This window comes from Gopherus evgoodei, chromosome 22, assembly GCF_007399415.2.
Source record: "Gopherus evgoodei ecotype Sinaloan lineage chromosome 22, rGopEvg1_v1.p, whole genome shotgun sequence".
Classification (NCBI taxonomy): Eukaryota; Metazoa; Chordata; order Testudines; family Testudinidae; genus Gopherus; species Gopherus evgoodei.
The window spans coordinates 4,940,956-4,956,701 of record NC_044343.1 but is presented as its reverse complement, the minus strand read 5'-3'; the positions used below and the strand labels follow the sequence as shown (position 1 = coordinate 4,956,701).

The following is a 15,746-nucleotide window of genomic DNA, read 5'->3' as shown; positions in this document are numbered from 1 at the left end:
CAAGGAAGCATGGCCACTCCCACACATAACAGGACCCTCACTGTCCCTGGGGAGACACCATGAGAGGTGCCTGTATCAGATTTCCAGCGCCGCTGTCCCATGTGGGATGCTAAGCAAAGCCAGGGTCACATCCATTTGGAATGTTATTCCGCACATGTACAAGACCAAGATAAGCCCGGACCCTTGTCCCCTGATCTCCCCCAGATGCCTGGCTTGTCCCTGGCCTGGGAAGGGATTAAGCCCAGCTCACCAGCCTGGCTCACCTCTGTCTTCGGATGCAAAGCCATTGTAGGTGTGTTCAACAAAGATGACGTCGTCGTTGTCGAACAGGGACTCTGGGGAGGAGTTGAAGTCGCTGTCCAGCCCCACCTCCGAATCAGTGCTGCTGTCGTCGCTGATCTTGATCACGCCCGCCATGTCGTACATGCCTTTCAGGGCCTTCACACAGCGGCCTTTCTGCTTCCCTGTGAGGGAGAGCGAGCCACATCAATGGGGGGGAAGGGGGCCCACAGAGCAGCAAGCACTGGCTCAGAGAAGGGAGGAGAGGTCACAGGGGAGCTAAGGTTGTCCCAAGCGAAAGGCAGATCAGAGAGAGGGGCAGAGGTTTGGGCATGGGGGAAAAAGAGAGAGAGGAAGAAGGAGCCAGTCTTTTACCAAGGCTGAAGACGGCCACATGGCAATGTGCAAACTGCACCTTGCTCTCACCTGGTCATGTGTTAACAAAGCAGAATTGCAGCTACTATCCTCTTCTCCCTTTGTGGGAAAAGAACCCACAGGCTTAGCTATCCCTAAAGGAAAATCTTTAGGCAAAGAGAGGGGCTGGTGCATTGGTGTTTCAGGAAGGAAAACCAGTCGCATCAGGACTGAATTCCCAGCACAGTGAGAAATGCCCCAGCCATGCAAGACGTTACCGATCCGTTGGTCTCAGCGGGGAGGGAACCCCAGCAGTTGGTGCCCACGCAGCAGTTTGCCTAGGCAATCTCTGTAAATCAGCCTTTACCACTCTCTCCTCTTCCCTCTTTTGCCATATCCCACTTCCCACATGTCACCATGGGCATGAGAGCTAGGGTCCAACCTGCTTGAAAAGGAACCCAGCACAGAGGGCACACAGGTGGTACAGGAGACAGTTCTTACCTGCAGCCGCAGCTAGGAACAGGGTAGATAACTGAGTATTTTCCAGGGCACCTACCACCCTATATGTAAGGGGCAGAGAAGAAAAACCCCTTGCTGCAAGAGGGCCTCAGACGTGCAGCTGGGAGTCTAGCAAAATCTGCCTGTCAGTCTAGCAGTCTGCATTGCAGGGGGAAAGGGCATGGCTACTGGGCAATCCCAGGGGCGAGGAAGTGATTTGGTGGAAGGGAGGTGAGTTGCGGGGGGGAAAGATGACATGGAGAGCTGTAACTAGCGACATGCCTAGGGTGAGAGACTGTAGCAAGGGATCTAAGGGAGGGCAAACCCAAACCAAGGCAAAGCATGAAGTGGGGAAGGGAAAAGGAGACGAAAAGGCTGAGTAGCTGGGGCGAGGCGGAAAGGCAGGAGGTCAGACGTTGGGCGGTGGAAGGCGGTCTTACGTTTTCTTTTAATGCCAGTTCCTTTTTCTCTCTTTCTTTTGGTTGAAGGAAAGTGCTTCTGAATTAGTGATAGAAAGACGCCTCTGAAAGTAAGATGCAAAATTTATTCTAGCTACCAGGAGTAGGAACATCTACTGGTTATAATGTATCAATGGGTATTTAAGAGATCGACATATTTAATGGGAAAATGGGCTAAACCAAGCATTCTCTGTTAGTGAGTCTGAACAATTATCAATTAGTACAGCTTGGATCTAAGGAATCATGGCAACTTGAATGGAGAGGAGGAGGCTGCATTTCACCAGAGGGTTCTGATGGCAAACTGCGTGAGTGAAACAAGAGAGCTTGGCTCGCTCCAGCAGGACCTCAGCCTTACAGTATGGACACGGAGTGAATGCTGTGGTGAGAAATGCTCTCTGCTTTAGACTGCCTGTTACTCCTGCTGAACGGAGCTGTTGCAATATAAACATAAAATGCCACGGGCATCGCGCTGCCATGGGACAGGCCAAAATAGCACAAACATCAGAGTAACTAAGAGCAAGGTTTAAGTGTGACGCTCTCTATGTTTGGAAGTTGTTACTGCAAAATCCAGTATGTTCCAACATCCAACATCTTCTCTGGGTGTTATGTGGGCTAGCGGTTCCAACCCTGTGCCGTGTAACTGACCTGCCTGAAATGGTGGAGACTCTGGGTCACGGCTGTCTAACGAATGTGCTTTGATTAACCTAAAGCTGAACTACTTGCCCGCAAGGTAAAGGCCAGTGACAAAACATGAACACCCTCTGGGTCTAGGTGCATGGAAAACTCAGAAGAGGTGGAAATCAAATGGATGCTTTTGCGGGCTGTACTGAAGACAAAAGAGTAAATGCTTCAATGCTGGCTGGACTGGGAGGGACTGGGCCCATGTGCAATGAGGAGGCAGCGCTGAATGAGCTTGGGCTGAAACAAATGTTGAAAGCAACAGCTGAGAGGTATGGTCATGATTCCCACCTGCTCTGAGACGGGGTATTTGGGGAATAGAGGAGGGGCTCTCAGACCAGAGTGGGAGTTAAACAATAGCTATTATGCGGTACTGGAAAGGCCCTTTGCCCTCAGTGCTGGACTGGCTCTGGGTACAAAGCTGAGACGCAGAGAAGGCTGAGAGTCACTTTGCTTCCTTCAAGCCAGGATTCAGGTTCTGAGTCTCCTTGCCATGAAATCCAGCTTGCCATTCTTCTGACCATCTGTGTTTTCTCCTTCTCCTCCACTGGGATCCCCATTAACAAAGATTTATAGACTCCCTTGCACAAACAGCAAGCAGTCCTTCCCTCCTTGTTTTGTCAGAAACGGCTCCATTGCAAACACACTCCCCTAAGAACACCCCCGCCCCCATTGCTGAAAGGCTTCAGAACCAGGAAGTTGCCATAGGACACTGCGAAGCAGGCACATTAGGAGATGGCACTGCCCCGCAAGTAAACACCTGCCCCGCAGGAGGGGATAGAGCTGGCCAGCACAAGTGGTCACTAACAGCACTGCCTTTGAACAAGGAGTCAGAAGGGACCACTCTGATCCTCTACTACAGCGGTTCTCAAACATTTGTACTGGTGACCCCTTTCACATAGCAAGTCTCTGAGTGCGACCCTCCTTATAAATTAAGAACACTTTTTTATATATTTAACACCATTATAAATCCTGGAGGCAAAGCGGGGTTTGGAGTGGAGGCTGACAGCTCGCGATCCCCCATGTAATAACCTCACGACCCCCTGAGGTGTCCCAACTCCCAGCTCTACTACGACCTCTTCTGGCCTGTGTTAGGCAGATGTCCAACTCAAGTCAGAAATCAATTTAGCTGTTGGAGCCTGACTTGCTTCAATTCTACAGCAGTTAACAAGCGAGTATTTGCTCTGGGGGAGTGGGATCGTATCTAGACCGGTGCTCCTGGCGTGGCATCGGCCTAAACTGAGATACCCTGGAAGAGCAGGGATGCTTGGCACTTCGATAGCTCACACCAAGTCTAGCTTGCTCCAGTTGTTTTCATCAGCAATAAAAACTGATGCAAACAAAAACAATCTAACAGCAGCCCTGCTGATTGCACAGGCCCTAAAGAAACGTAACTCACCTGGGTCTTATCCCAGCCAGGCAGCTTGGCTTCCTGCCACCTGATGTGCAGAGGCAGCTGGGTTCATGGAATAGGGGATCATCTTCAAAAACACCTAAGTGAGTTAGGTGCCTAAGTCTCATTGAAAGCCAAGGATTAGGCTTCTGCAGTGCCCAGGATACTTTGGAAAATGGGACTCGGTGCTTTTTAAGATGTTCCTCATCGTCCATCGCTGACTGTGCACTGGGTACAGTCAGCTCTCAGATTAACTGATGCAGAAATACATAAATCAAACCACCACAAACTAGTGCATTACTGGGATAAGGCAATCTAATGCTATGTTCTGCTCTGGACGGATGCTGAAAGACAACATTCTTGAAACCAGGATTTTTGGTGGGACAAAAAGAGAGAGTCCAAAATCCAGGGGTGCCATCTCACCTTACAGCACGTTTATACGATCTCAAGATCTGTCTCTGAATCAGATTATCTTGCTCACTTATTTTTAATCCTGTACCTTTAAAAATATTTTTCCTCTTTTCACAGTTTTGAGGGTTGCATTTTTCAGAGTGGGTGAGATGGAAGTTCCCATAGAAGTGCATGTGCGCCTGTTGTGACCACGCAAACCTGCATGTGGGTGCACAACTCAGGCTATTGCACATCTGGCTGTCCTCGTGTGCACGCAATTACTAAAGCTGTGTGTGGAAGAGCAGGAAAGGCCATTGCACTCAGATTTCAAGGTTCTTAGCATACAAAGTCACTTTTGGACACACAGTGTCTTAAAACAGTATCCTCTGTATGTGAAGCTTATTTAGGATTTGAGGAATTGCATTCACAGGACCACAAACTGCAAACAGCCCTGGTACAGAGCCCACTTCAGTGTGCCTTTGAGCTACCCAGGATTCCTGCCCTTCAAAGCACAAGGGGGTTAAACTCACTCTGCAGCGGAGACAAAACAGTTTAGGTGCCCGTCATTCTCGTCCAAGACCTCCCTGGTGCGAGCTTCGCCAGTGGATTGCAGCCCGATGACAATACACTGGGGAGAAATCAGAAGGGCAGCATGGCCATGTGTTAGCAAGATGAGGTCATGCTACATTTTGCTGGGCAGCAACGCTCTCAGCAAACCATTATCAGCTCCAGAAGAGATTACGTTTCATGGCTTGCCAGCACCTTCCACATCCAACCCAACTCCTCCCAGATACACAAAGTAATATCTTGGCCCTAAAACTGGACTCCTGCTGAAGACTCTGTCTCTCAGTGCCTGAGGTTACACATGCAACCACGATGTTAAGAAACATTGTTAGGATGCTTTATTATTACAACTAACTGATTTCCCCAGCCTCTCTCTCTGCCCAGTCAAATGAATGCAATGCCAAGTGTATTTAACCATGCAGAGCTAGAGAATCCAGGACATCTTTCAACTCTAACTCGACTCAGAATGTTGTTTCACGTACGTTTGCTCATGTTTACCATAAAACAGTGCCAAGCAACATCAACATTCATTCTGAATTATGGGAAATTAAACACTTGTAATCCTGGTTTCACCTACGGAGACTAGGCGCCTTTAGGTCAAGGATATAAGAAGATATATGCTGCCTTTTCACTGCACACAATCACAGACTAGTGTCCAAGTGCATGAAAATACCCTCATTCCAGACTTTTACCCTACCCTCCTCAGTTTGTACAGAGGTTGTGTTCTATACAACGCATGTCTGGGCCTCAACATTCAAAGTGGTTTTATTCTGCAGAATGACAACAGGTGTCAAAAGATGACGATCACCGGCGATGATTCACCTGAATGCCCACGTGAGATCTTGAGGGATGCATAACAGATGTCGTTGGACTAACGCTTACTGACCCTTTGCACCTGGTTTCTAATACCATACCTTGTCCTTCGCCAGCTCCTCCTTGGCAAGCTCAACGAGGCGTCGGACTTTAGCAGCAATGCAGAGATATTTGAAGAAGCGCTGATGAGCTGACCAGAACTGACCCCACAAGGACTTTCGAGACTCCAAGCCAATATAATCTGCCGCTTGCTGGAACACCACCATCGCCTCTGCCCACTGAAAGCACACACAAGAGGGCCAGGTTCATACTCTAGTCCCTAACTCATGTCACTGTAACACATAAGGTTATGAAAACGATCAGGGCTTTGAATATCAAATTTATTTTCCCTATTTATGCTCTTTCTTTATTTGTGCTTCCTTTAGCTAGGACAATGGAGAGATCGGTCAATTTCCACCTTCTGCCTCAGCCCAACTCTGCAATGTCTGGGTTGCAAACACTGCAAGGGAATTGTTAAATCCAAGCAAAGGCCGTTTACGATGATGTGAAAAAAGCAGCAGCAGCCACTGAAATATTTCTTTAAATTTTATAAGCTAACACCACCCATTCTTTTTAAAGAAATCAAACCTAACTTTTGGGTTGCAGCTATTCTGATGTTCCCCTTATAGCCTCCCATATGCTGATTAAGGAGTATGATTAAACTCTGTTCTGCATTTCTACAGCGCCTAGCACAAACTGATCCTGGCCCATGACTTCAGCTCTTAGGTGTTACCACAATACAAACGATAATTAATACTAATGAGACTCTACCAGTATTCAGCACTTAACGTTTGAAACACACTAGAAAGTTGTTCAAAAATCATGAGTAAAAAATAAAGAGTCATCTGTTCTCACTCATCTGAAGACCTGGTTGTGTAAGTGTACACGTGTACACACACACACACACCCCATATAGACAGACAACAGCAAAAGCAGATGCCCCTTCCCCAACCCCATCCTGAACTTGCATACAACCCCACCAGAAAATCAATCCACCCGAACGAGTCCTCTGTCACAATGTCAACTGAGCTGATCAAATGACTGAATGAGCCCCATGCTCTTGTTAATGAAGCAGGAGGCAGTAGTTAAATGGATTTGAGTAAAATATTCCTCTTTACAACCCCCCGCCCTCCCTCCAAAAAGCCCAAAACCAAACCACAGGATGAGACAGTAGCTCTCTGGGGAGGAATGTGGGATGCTGGGGATTTACAGAGAAACACTAACTCACCAGCTGCGCTGCTTTGTTGTAGACAAGCTCGTACTGCCGATGCAGTGGGATTTCCTCGATCTTGAAAGTGACTCCAGAGAAACTGAGCTGCCTGGCAATGTACATTCCGCTCACTTTCATGTCCATAGCCACGATTTCCATTGCACCAACACCCCTACGCAGAAAAGGAGGAAGGGGGAGGAAAGAGACAGCCAGTTACGAAATCCCTTTCTCCTGCATAGTTGCAGCGTGGAGTAGGCTTCTCTTGGACCTCTTGGAGATTTTGCTTTGGCATCTTGCTTAAGTTGTCTTCAAAACATAATAGAATGGACCACACAATCCTAGCATTTACATAGCAGGCCTTATCCCCATTTCACAGGTGGGTGAGTCACTTCACCTTTCTGTTTTCCTACACCCTACTGAGTCTGACAGAACTAGAAACAGTGTTCAGTGACCTGACTGTAAATCCCGTCTGCTAACCATTACACTGCACTGCTTTCCTCACTGCCTGACCTAATAAAAAATCATTTTTCCTTTTATTCTGCAGAGATATTGGCAGTTACTGTGGCATTTAACACCCGTCACGAAATAGGGACAAAGCATTCGCTGTAAGATTTGTGGGATGGCTTGGAATGCATTAGCCAGATACATTGCATATCACAAGGGAGCTGAAACGACACAGCCAGTAAGCTACTGGTTCAAAGCCAGTGGTTTTTCCCCAAATGAAGGCTGTTGCCAAATACAGGATTAGTGGAAGGGGAAACTAGAAAGGTCTCCCATGACCTACCTCTTTTCAATTGCATGGAGGAATTCATCAAATGCTCTGAAGGGGGTTCCCTCCCCCCAGATCCCTAGCCGGCTCATGTAGATCATGTTTTTTGGCTCAGAGGCACCTGTATGAATAGAATGTGCTGTTAGCAAAGACACACCTATAAATAGTTTTGCCTCAGGCAACCTCCTGAAGTGATGGGCAGCAGGTCTCAGGTGAACCCTCACTCTGGAGAGCTTAGAAACATATGTAAGCATTTTTAAAAGAAGAGTTATTCCTCACACTTCCACAGTGCCTTTCAGCAGAGGCTTCAGGGAGCTTTACAAACGCTAATCCTCACAATACACCCATTAGGTCAGCGTTACTATACAGATGAATAAACAGGCAGAGGGAAGTTAAAGTGACCTGCCCAAAGATCACACAGCAGATTAGTGGCAGAGCTGGGAACAGAATCTAGCGGTAACATCCTTTGCATTAAGATGAAACACGGGATTAGACCATCTGATGCTTCATCACTCCCTCTAGGAGCGTCCATTCTGCTGTTTAAATTGAATTTTACAACATGTGTTTTTTGATCAGCCCCAAAGCAGTTACACTGAGCTATGGACATCTTCCCCCCGGAGAGGACTGGAGCACTGGGCTGCTTCTGCAGGTTTACACCTGGGGTCTTGGGAATCACATGGTACAGACTCTCACCTGTGGCACTGGCATAGACAACCCTAGCTCGAGGCAGTTTGTTCTGAAGGTCCAACACTGCTTTGCCCATTTTAGTGGAGCTGGCATTTTTGGCTTTGTGGCATTCATCAAACACAATCTGCAAGGGAATGTCAGTCAAGGAGAAAGGATGTGCAGTCTGCTATGGGAATACAAATAAATACTAATGCTGATAATGGTCGGGTGAAGAGAGAAAAATACGATCCGTGTCCTCCAGCGGAACTGAACCACCATCAAACATTCAGCATGTGAACCAGCTCCATAGCTGCATGAAGCCTTGTACTCCACTCTCCCTGGGCCCCGGCTTTCCAAAGTCTGTGGTAAATCTCCACCCTGTTATTTCCTATTGAATGATGCCCCACTACCCGAACACATGCCAAGGGGGATGAAAGCTGAAAATGCTTGTTACTCCCAAATATACCCTGACTGTCCCCGTGCTCACCCGCTGGCCCTCTCACCGGTGGGATTTTCAAATGGGCCTCAGTAACACAAATTCTAGTGACTTTTAATGGGAACTGGACTCCTAAATCACTTAGATTTTTCTGAAATGCCCACCCATTCCACAGCTACACTGTTTTCTGGAGAACTGAGGGCTTTTTTTTATGTTTTTCCCCCCTCCTTACACCACTGGAACATCCACCACAAGCCCCAAGCTGATATCAGTGCTCTTTGTTCATTTTGGAAGTACAATTACAAGCATGTTGCTATTTCTCTAGGATACAACTCCGTCGAAGTTCTCCCTGCACCAGTCCAAAATCTGCTTTAATCGTGTCCTGTGCTGTCCGCCTGCCTGGCTTTCACCAATCAGAGCAGAATAAGTGGCAAATAGGACTCCTTCTGAGGTAGCTGTGTCACCATATTTAATCTACAGGGGTAAGGAAAAAGAAAGGGGACACTTACAATGCTATTTATAGCTCATTTTATTCCATCCCCTGTCCAAACCCAAAACTGGTGAAGGCAGATGACTTTTTAATGTGATGATACAGGGCGTACACATCTGCTTTACATAAGCAATTGCCACATCACAGAGCCCATATGGGAAGAGAGTGGGGAAGAAAGCCTGCTAATAACTGACTTCTTTAATGGTAGTATTTGGCACAGAGACGTTATGATGTTGGGGACTTTAAATTCCTAGATATATCCTTCCAATCGTCAGCATGTGCGCATATCTGCATGCATTTTAACGAAGAATGGAAACTTTACTTGGACTTCAATTTCTTGGCTGACCGAAGTCACCTAATTCTTTTTAATCAATGGCGTAGAATGCTTAACATGTTTTTATTTTAAATATCCTCTCCTCTGGTTTGTTTCCTTCTTTAGAGATGGCTTCCTATTTGACTTAAGGGAAGAATATTGTTTAGCTTCCAGGATCATTAGACTTCATCCGTAACTAAGTTAATTATAGGAAGGAAAAAGATACCCCTCAATTTGAAGAAAGTGCTATTCAGAGCCCTTAAGATTTTGAGGACACAGTGGGCACAATGGACTAATGGCCTGATTTAAGAGGTTCTGACCACACGCACGTCCCATTGATTTCAATGGGACTTGTGGGTGCTCGACACCTCTGAAAATCAGGCCACAAGCGTTCTGAGAAACTAGCAGGCAGCTTGGGAGGTTCAAGCTGGCTGTGAATGATCTGGAGACTAGAAGAGGGGTATGGAAGATCTTACTGAACAATTACTACTTAGCACCAGCAGTTTCCTTTAAGCAGTAATTTAATTTTCATGCCTGCTTGACACTGACTCTTAAAAGGAGACGGTTAAGAGATGCACTAACTCAGCTGGACTGAAATTAGATGCATGTTTAGAAAGTCCACAGCACTGCATGCTTGGTAACCCCTACAGGGAGAAAGCTTGGATTTGTATGTCCCTCTTTCCCAACAAGATCAGAAAATGGCAGGCCTGCCAACAGGGGTCTGGGGCCTGGGCAATTTAAAAGGGCCCAGGGGACCCTGGCCACTGCAGCGGCAGCTGGGAGCCCCAAGCCCTTTTAAATTGCCTGGGTGGGCAGCAGGACAGGCTCCTAGGTGCGTGTGGGGTGGCACTGGTGGTGGCGAAGGCAGCTGGGCAAGCATGTGGAAGCCCTGGCCATGCTGGAAGAGAACACTCAGCAGCGCAGCTGGCAGCTCGCTAGGCACCAGCCAGCGCAGGCAGCAGCAGTTCGTTGGGCACCAGCCATGCAGACCACGTCTGCGCAGGTTGGGGGCCCATTGACTGTACTGCCATGGGGCCTGGAATTGCTGAATAAAAAGATCTTAACAACACAGCTGTACCAGGTTCAACATTCGCCATCACGAAACCACTCCAGGAACAATGAACATGATGCACATGCCATGTGGCCCTGCCACTAGAGGCTGCACTCGCATTGAGCCACTGCTAAGTATTGCTGCAGAAATCAAAGTTCCCAAAGCTGCTACATCCTTGTGATGCAACACAGGAACATCAGAAGTATGTAACTATGGCAGGAGAGTCTACAGTGGAAGCAGTACAGGGCAAGGACGGTAACAATAACCAGGCCATTGATTGCTATTGTCTGTAGCATGAACACCACACAAAGGCAAGGACAGACGAGTCCCAAGCTTAGGACCATTTCACCTACCAGCTGCCAGTAGTAGGCTTCCCCTCTCCCCCACCAAAAAAGGTCTTGAATTCTCCTCCATACCTTGTTTAAAGCATGCACAGGAATGTTGGGGGCATCAATGTCCTTCAGGTCTCTTTCAGCATCATACTTGAGATCATTGGAGACGCTGAACCTAAAAGAAAGCAGAGGAGCTGGTTGTGTTGAGGAGGAGCTAGCCTGTGCAGAGTTTAGTGCACATGCAAATATGAGACCAACAGTTCTGACTACAGACACTTGAGGTGAAGAAAAGCTTCCCATGATGGTTCCATGAACACAAGATACTACAGCAGCATCAAATCCTGAACAGAAACTGCCATTTGTGACAAGATGTGCAGGGATCCTGCAGTACAAACCCATCTGTTAGGGGCTTGATTCTGTAGCACGCACGGCCAAGGATATCTCCCCTCCACTTCAAAGGCAGCGGTGTCCTCTCCACTTGATACATGATTTGCCTTTCCAAAGTATTGTACTAACAATGATTAATCCTCACATCTCCCCTGCAGCGTAAATATTTTCGGCAGACAGGCACAGAGAGGTGGAAATGACTTGCCCAAGGCCACAGAGTGAGTCAGCTACAAAGCTGGCACTCAGGAATTCCTGCTGCCTGGCCTTAAGTTAACTCTCCAAGCTCTTACAGTAAAGAAGGGAAACTTACCACAGAGATTTCTTCCTCCCCTTCAGATAATTTTCAAAGATGATCCCGGCAACTGTCCTGCCCTTTCCAACCCCAGCACCATCCCCAATGAGGAACCCAGCTCGCTGCCCGTTGGGTAGTAAAACTTCATGTTGCTGCAAATTCAAAACCAGAATGAGGTATTAACTCTGATTCGCCCTTTGCTAGCGCCTGTCATCTGAGGGGCTCAGAGCACCTCACCATTTAACTCTCACAGCTCCCACAGAGGCAGGTCTTGCACACATCTCAAAGTAAACTGAAGCCTGGAGAGTTAAGTGACAACAAAGTGGCAGAGCAGGGAATAGGTCCCCAAGGCCTGATAGTCAGAAGTTCTGAGCACCCACAATTCCAACTGAAGTCAATAGGAGCTGAGGGCACTTGGCACCTTTGAAAATCAGGTCCCATGAGTCTTCATTCCCAGTCCCCTTGCTTTAGACAACAGGTCCTTATACAAGGCATTTAAAATCTGTGTCCAAATCCAGTGCTTCCAAGTTCTATTTCCTATGCAAGGGTCTATTTGCACACTCAGCTGAACAAGTTATTTAAGAATGGCACAGTGTATTTTTATTACTATCTATCCATGAAAGAGAGCAGAGCAAGCTGGATATGGTGTACCTGGCAGGCATAAACAATGGCCTCCAGCTGTAGTGCAGAGAGTAACCCATCGTCAGCAATTGAGCTCGGAAGGGACAGGGTATAGGTAATGTCAGGCGGGGGAACGCTGGAGAGAGTGCTTGTTTCAACCACGCGATCCGGGTGCTGCTTCCCAATCTTAGCTGGAAGGGAGACACAGGAAACAGTCAAATAACTGATATTTTGCAAGCCTATGGAACATTTCACCCAAGGACCTCAAAGCACTTCACAGACTTCCCAACACCTGAGTGATAAGTGTTATCCCCATCTTCCAGATGGGGAAGTGAGGCAAAGACGTTAAGTGACTTCCCCAAGGCTGATCAGCCAGGAGCTGAGTTGGGAATAGAACAAAGAGGTTCTGATTATATGTTTCTTCTAAACACTGCACTTTGCTCCCTTTGGCAAAAGGATTCCTGGGAATCCCCAGTATCACCAGCCCCTTTTATCAGGGGCAAATGGAGATTGCTGAAAATCTGCTCAGCCCCACCCTCAACAAAAAGCAACAGCCAGGTGTGCTATTAAACCCAGGAGATCACAGAGAGTGGAACAGCATACGGGCTCAGGTAAGCCGGCCTGCAACGCTTAGCTACAAAAATGTGCATGTAGGGGGCTGCAATGCAAATCCACTGTCCTCCACTGCGGAAAACGGAATATTAGGCAGAGCAGCAAGGCTCCACAATCAGCTTCCCACATCTGACAGCAAGGCAAAATGAAAAGGCTGCCACGCAACTCACACTTTGAAGGTACATAATCTGCGTAGGTCTCCGTGTGCCCCAACTCCTCCGTTTCTTCCTCATCACCTTCGTCATCCTCCTCCACTGGAGTCTGTGACTGAAATTACACAGGATGTTGATTGAATATTAATATCCCACAGAGCTTTGGACATGCGGTATTAGGTACATGCCAAGTACCATCATTCAAACCCTCCCATCCCAAGCCCACAAACTTGCCCCTCAACTTCAACTCGTCTCATCGATACAACACAGCAGCACACGGCAAACTGACTGAGGGGGCCTCTCCCATGTGGTCCAGTAAGTGTATTGCAAGTCCCTTTAGAGCCCAGTCCATACTGTACTAGGGAGCGGGGATAAGAGCAGTTTCTAAGACAGTTTGGTTGGCCGGTGTGAGCAGGACCCAGCTGTGCTCTAACTTGAGCTACGCAAGGGATCGAAACCAGTTTAGAACACAGCCTGGTCCCACCTACCGTGGGTGCCAAACCACATCATTTAAAACCAGAATAGCCTTTAAACACTGTTAGCTAATGTGGTTTAGAGCTCAGTTGTAGAGGAAGCAGATATCACTCCCTCAAATCAGTGAAGTTCCAATGAGGGAAATGTAAGACTCTGTGGGTGAAGGACGGTGGCTAGAGAAACATCTGACTGATTCTTAAATCATGGCTTTTCCAGGGGAGACCTTTAGCCAGATTCTTTTTTTTCATATCTGGGTAAGTGCCTCGTGCCTGTTCCCGCAGAGTCAGATGCTCTTCCTCACCTGATAGCTTATGAGGAGTGGGGTGTTTGGGGGATGGTCTTCCAAACTTTCTAAGCCTGTGAACGGTCTGCTGGGAGAGAACAGCTGGAATAGAAAACACACATCTGAGAAAGCAGCTTTAATACTCATCCATCCAAACCAACAGTGACAGGTCATGAAAGGAAAGCACGAAAACAATCCACTTTGTCCTGTGCCCAGGACTGAGGTACTTATGTATTACAGTGGCTTGATTTGCTCTGCATGCCTCTTCCAAGTTGTGTGTCACACACACGCTGGAGAACTAGCCAAGATGGATATTTCCCCATGAAGAGTGACAATGTTTTGTGTGTGCAGGCAGACCTGGTGAGATGTGTGCTTCCTTCCATGATGTGAATGTGCCTGCAAGATGGCCATCTCTCCTACAACATCGTAACAGCAGCATGTGTGTTAAAACGGGTCATCTTGAAATGTTACATTTGCCCTCAAACACTGAACTCCTCAGGGCACAGTCTTGTCTTCGTTTATTCACTCGCCTTCCACTAGTTAATGAATTACATGTACAAATCCTGCCACTTTCAGAGGATTTATAAGTCAAGTATCCCTTTCAACATCTGAATGGTGTTCTCAAGGGCACAAGAGTTCTCTCTGCAGTGGGAATGATTCAGATTGATCTGCATTCATGAACAGAAGGCTGTTTTCCTATCTGTCTTGGAAACAGCTCTGTAGAAACCTGCTGCACCACTCCTGAAACATTGTGGTTTAAGACTCTGAAGTGGCACTGCAGGTTTTTTCAGTGCTTCCTGCTCATTGGCATCCGTGGCTTCATTCTGCACTGGGGAACTCAACCAGGAACGCTGGGAGTCATCAATCAATGGGATCATACTGCCGTACGGGATAGCTGGAGATCTCTGGATGAAAAGTGCTATGTCAGAGCTCATTATTGTCATAACATCTGCAGGCACCAGACCACAACTAATAAAGAGGGCTCCCAAGACACCTCCAGCTGGGAATACACAATTGATGAGAACCTTTTTCTGGCTCTACACTACCAAAATCATACTGGAATTTCCTGAAAGGAAGAACAAAGTCAAGCCAGCAAATCAGGGAGTCTAAAAGTAATCAACTGCTCCATAAGCAACATTGCTTCCAATTACAGCCAGAGACGGGTGCCAAGCCTATACAGACAGACACCTTCCAAAGGCAGAAGTGAGCCATTGGAAGGCCATAAGCAAACACTCTGTAATTGTTTACTAAGAAAGCAAGCAAGCAAGCAAGAAAGAAATTGTCCTTCATTACTGGAAGTCTGAGTCAGATAAACCAGAAAGAAGCTGGCAGAGATGTTTCCAATGCCAACAAAGCTGGAGAGCAGGTACAAAAGTTTCTACTCAGATGCTAGAAAAGACTCAGATCTCATTTCATTGGAATGGAAGGGCAGAGTAGCCTCAGCTCTGACAAGGAAAGATGATTTTTTTATTGCAAAGATAACCCAGATCTCTCCTTGACTCATGGCATCTTCAACGTATAAGCTCAGATACAACAATATGGCTGCTGTGCACAGCTCTTACTGGTGCCCCTAGATCTTCATCTCTGGTGGCACAGTGTCCTAAAGAAAGTGGTAGACGTCCCACTGCTTGGGCATTTAATAATAACTGGTAGAGACATTAGAAAATGTACGGCAGGGAACAATCCTGCAGCGATAAGGAGTTGGACTGGATGATCTAATAGGCCAGTTCCAACTCTAATTTCTACAATTCCTCCCCTTCTCTCTTCCAATTCACCCACTAGTTTACTCCTTGCTGTAACATACATTCCATGTAGGAGAACACTGTGTAAAAGATGTACACTCCACATATAAGAACAGAGGGAAGAATGCAGCAGAGATGCTCACTTTATAAAGCAGCTGACAATTGCATAATTGAATCTTTATTTTATTCAATTTTTTCCCTCCTTATCTTATTTTATTTCCCTTTTGTGCCTGTCTCACTAATACTACAATAGAAAATGAAATTGTCAGTTGACTCCTCTCTGTATAAATATTACTCCTCTGGATCTGGCTGGGAGGAAGGTTCTCAGTTTTTAAAAAGTGCCTTGAATGATCAACATTATTAGCATTGACAGGTCAAGAAAACTCCAGCCGCAGGCTTCAAAGGCTTTACTGATTCGAAGAACTTAAGGGGTTCTTTTGAAATGCTTGT

The 15,746-nt window shown here is 46.9% G+C and overlaps 1 protein-coding gene across 8 annotated transcripts in view; it reads right to left on the bottom strand.

The window, feature by feature from the left end:
• SBNO2 (strawberry notch homolog 2) overlaps positions 1 to 15,746 on the bottom strand; it is a 108,608-nt gene that overhangs the window by 12,941 nt on the left and 79,921 nt on the right. For 7 of the 8 annotated variants that reach the window (XM_030540867.1, XM_030540868.1, XM_030540863.1 and 4 more), the window contains 13 exons: positions 13,573 to 13,656; positions 12,816 to 12,912; positions 12,064 to 12,224; positions 11,431 to 11,564; positions 10,818 to 10,908; positions 8,878 to 9,021; positions 8,139 to 8,256; positions 7,461 to 7,566; positions 6,695 to 6,848; positions 5,529 to 5,705; positions 4,581 to 4,678; positions 1,572 to 1,654; positions 264 to 464 (listed from right to left, as the gene is read on the bottom strand). In XM_030540867.1, the coding sequence (XP_030396727.1) occupies positions 264 to 464; positions 1,572 to 1,654; positions 4,581 to 4,678; positions 5,529 to 5,705; positions 6,695 to 6,848; positions 7,461 to 7,566; positions 8,139 to 8,256; positions 8,878 to 9,021; positions 10,818 to 10,908; positions 11,431 to 11,564; positions 12,064 to 12,224; positions 12,816 to 12,912; positions 13,573 to 13,656 (1,648 nt within the window). The remainder of the gene's footprint in view (positions 1 to 263; positions 465 to 1,571; positions 1,655 to 4,580; positions 4,679 to 5,528; positions 5,706 to 6,694; positions 6,849 to 7,460; positions 7,567 to 8,138; positions 8,257 to 8,877; positions 9,022 to 10,817; positions 10,909 to 11,430; positions 11,565 to 12,063; positions 12,225 to 12,815; positions 12,913 to 13,572; positions 13,657 to 15,746) is intronic. The other variant, XM_030540869.1, reaches the window with a different exon arrangement.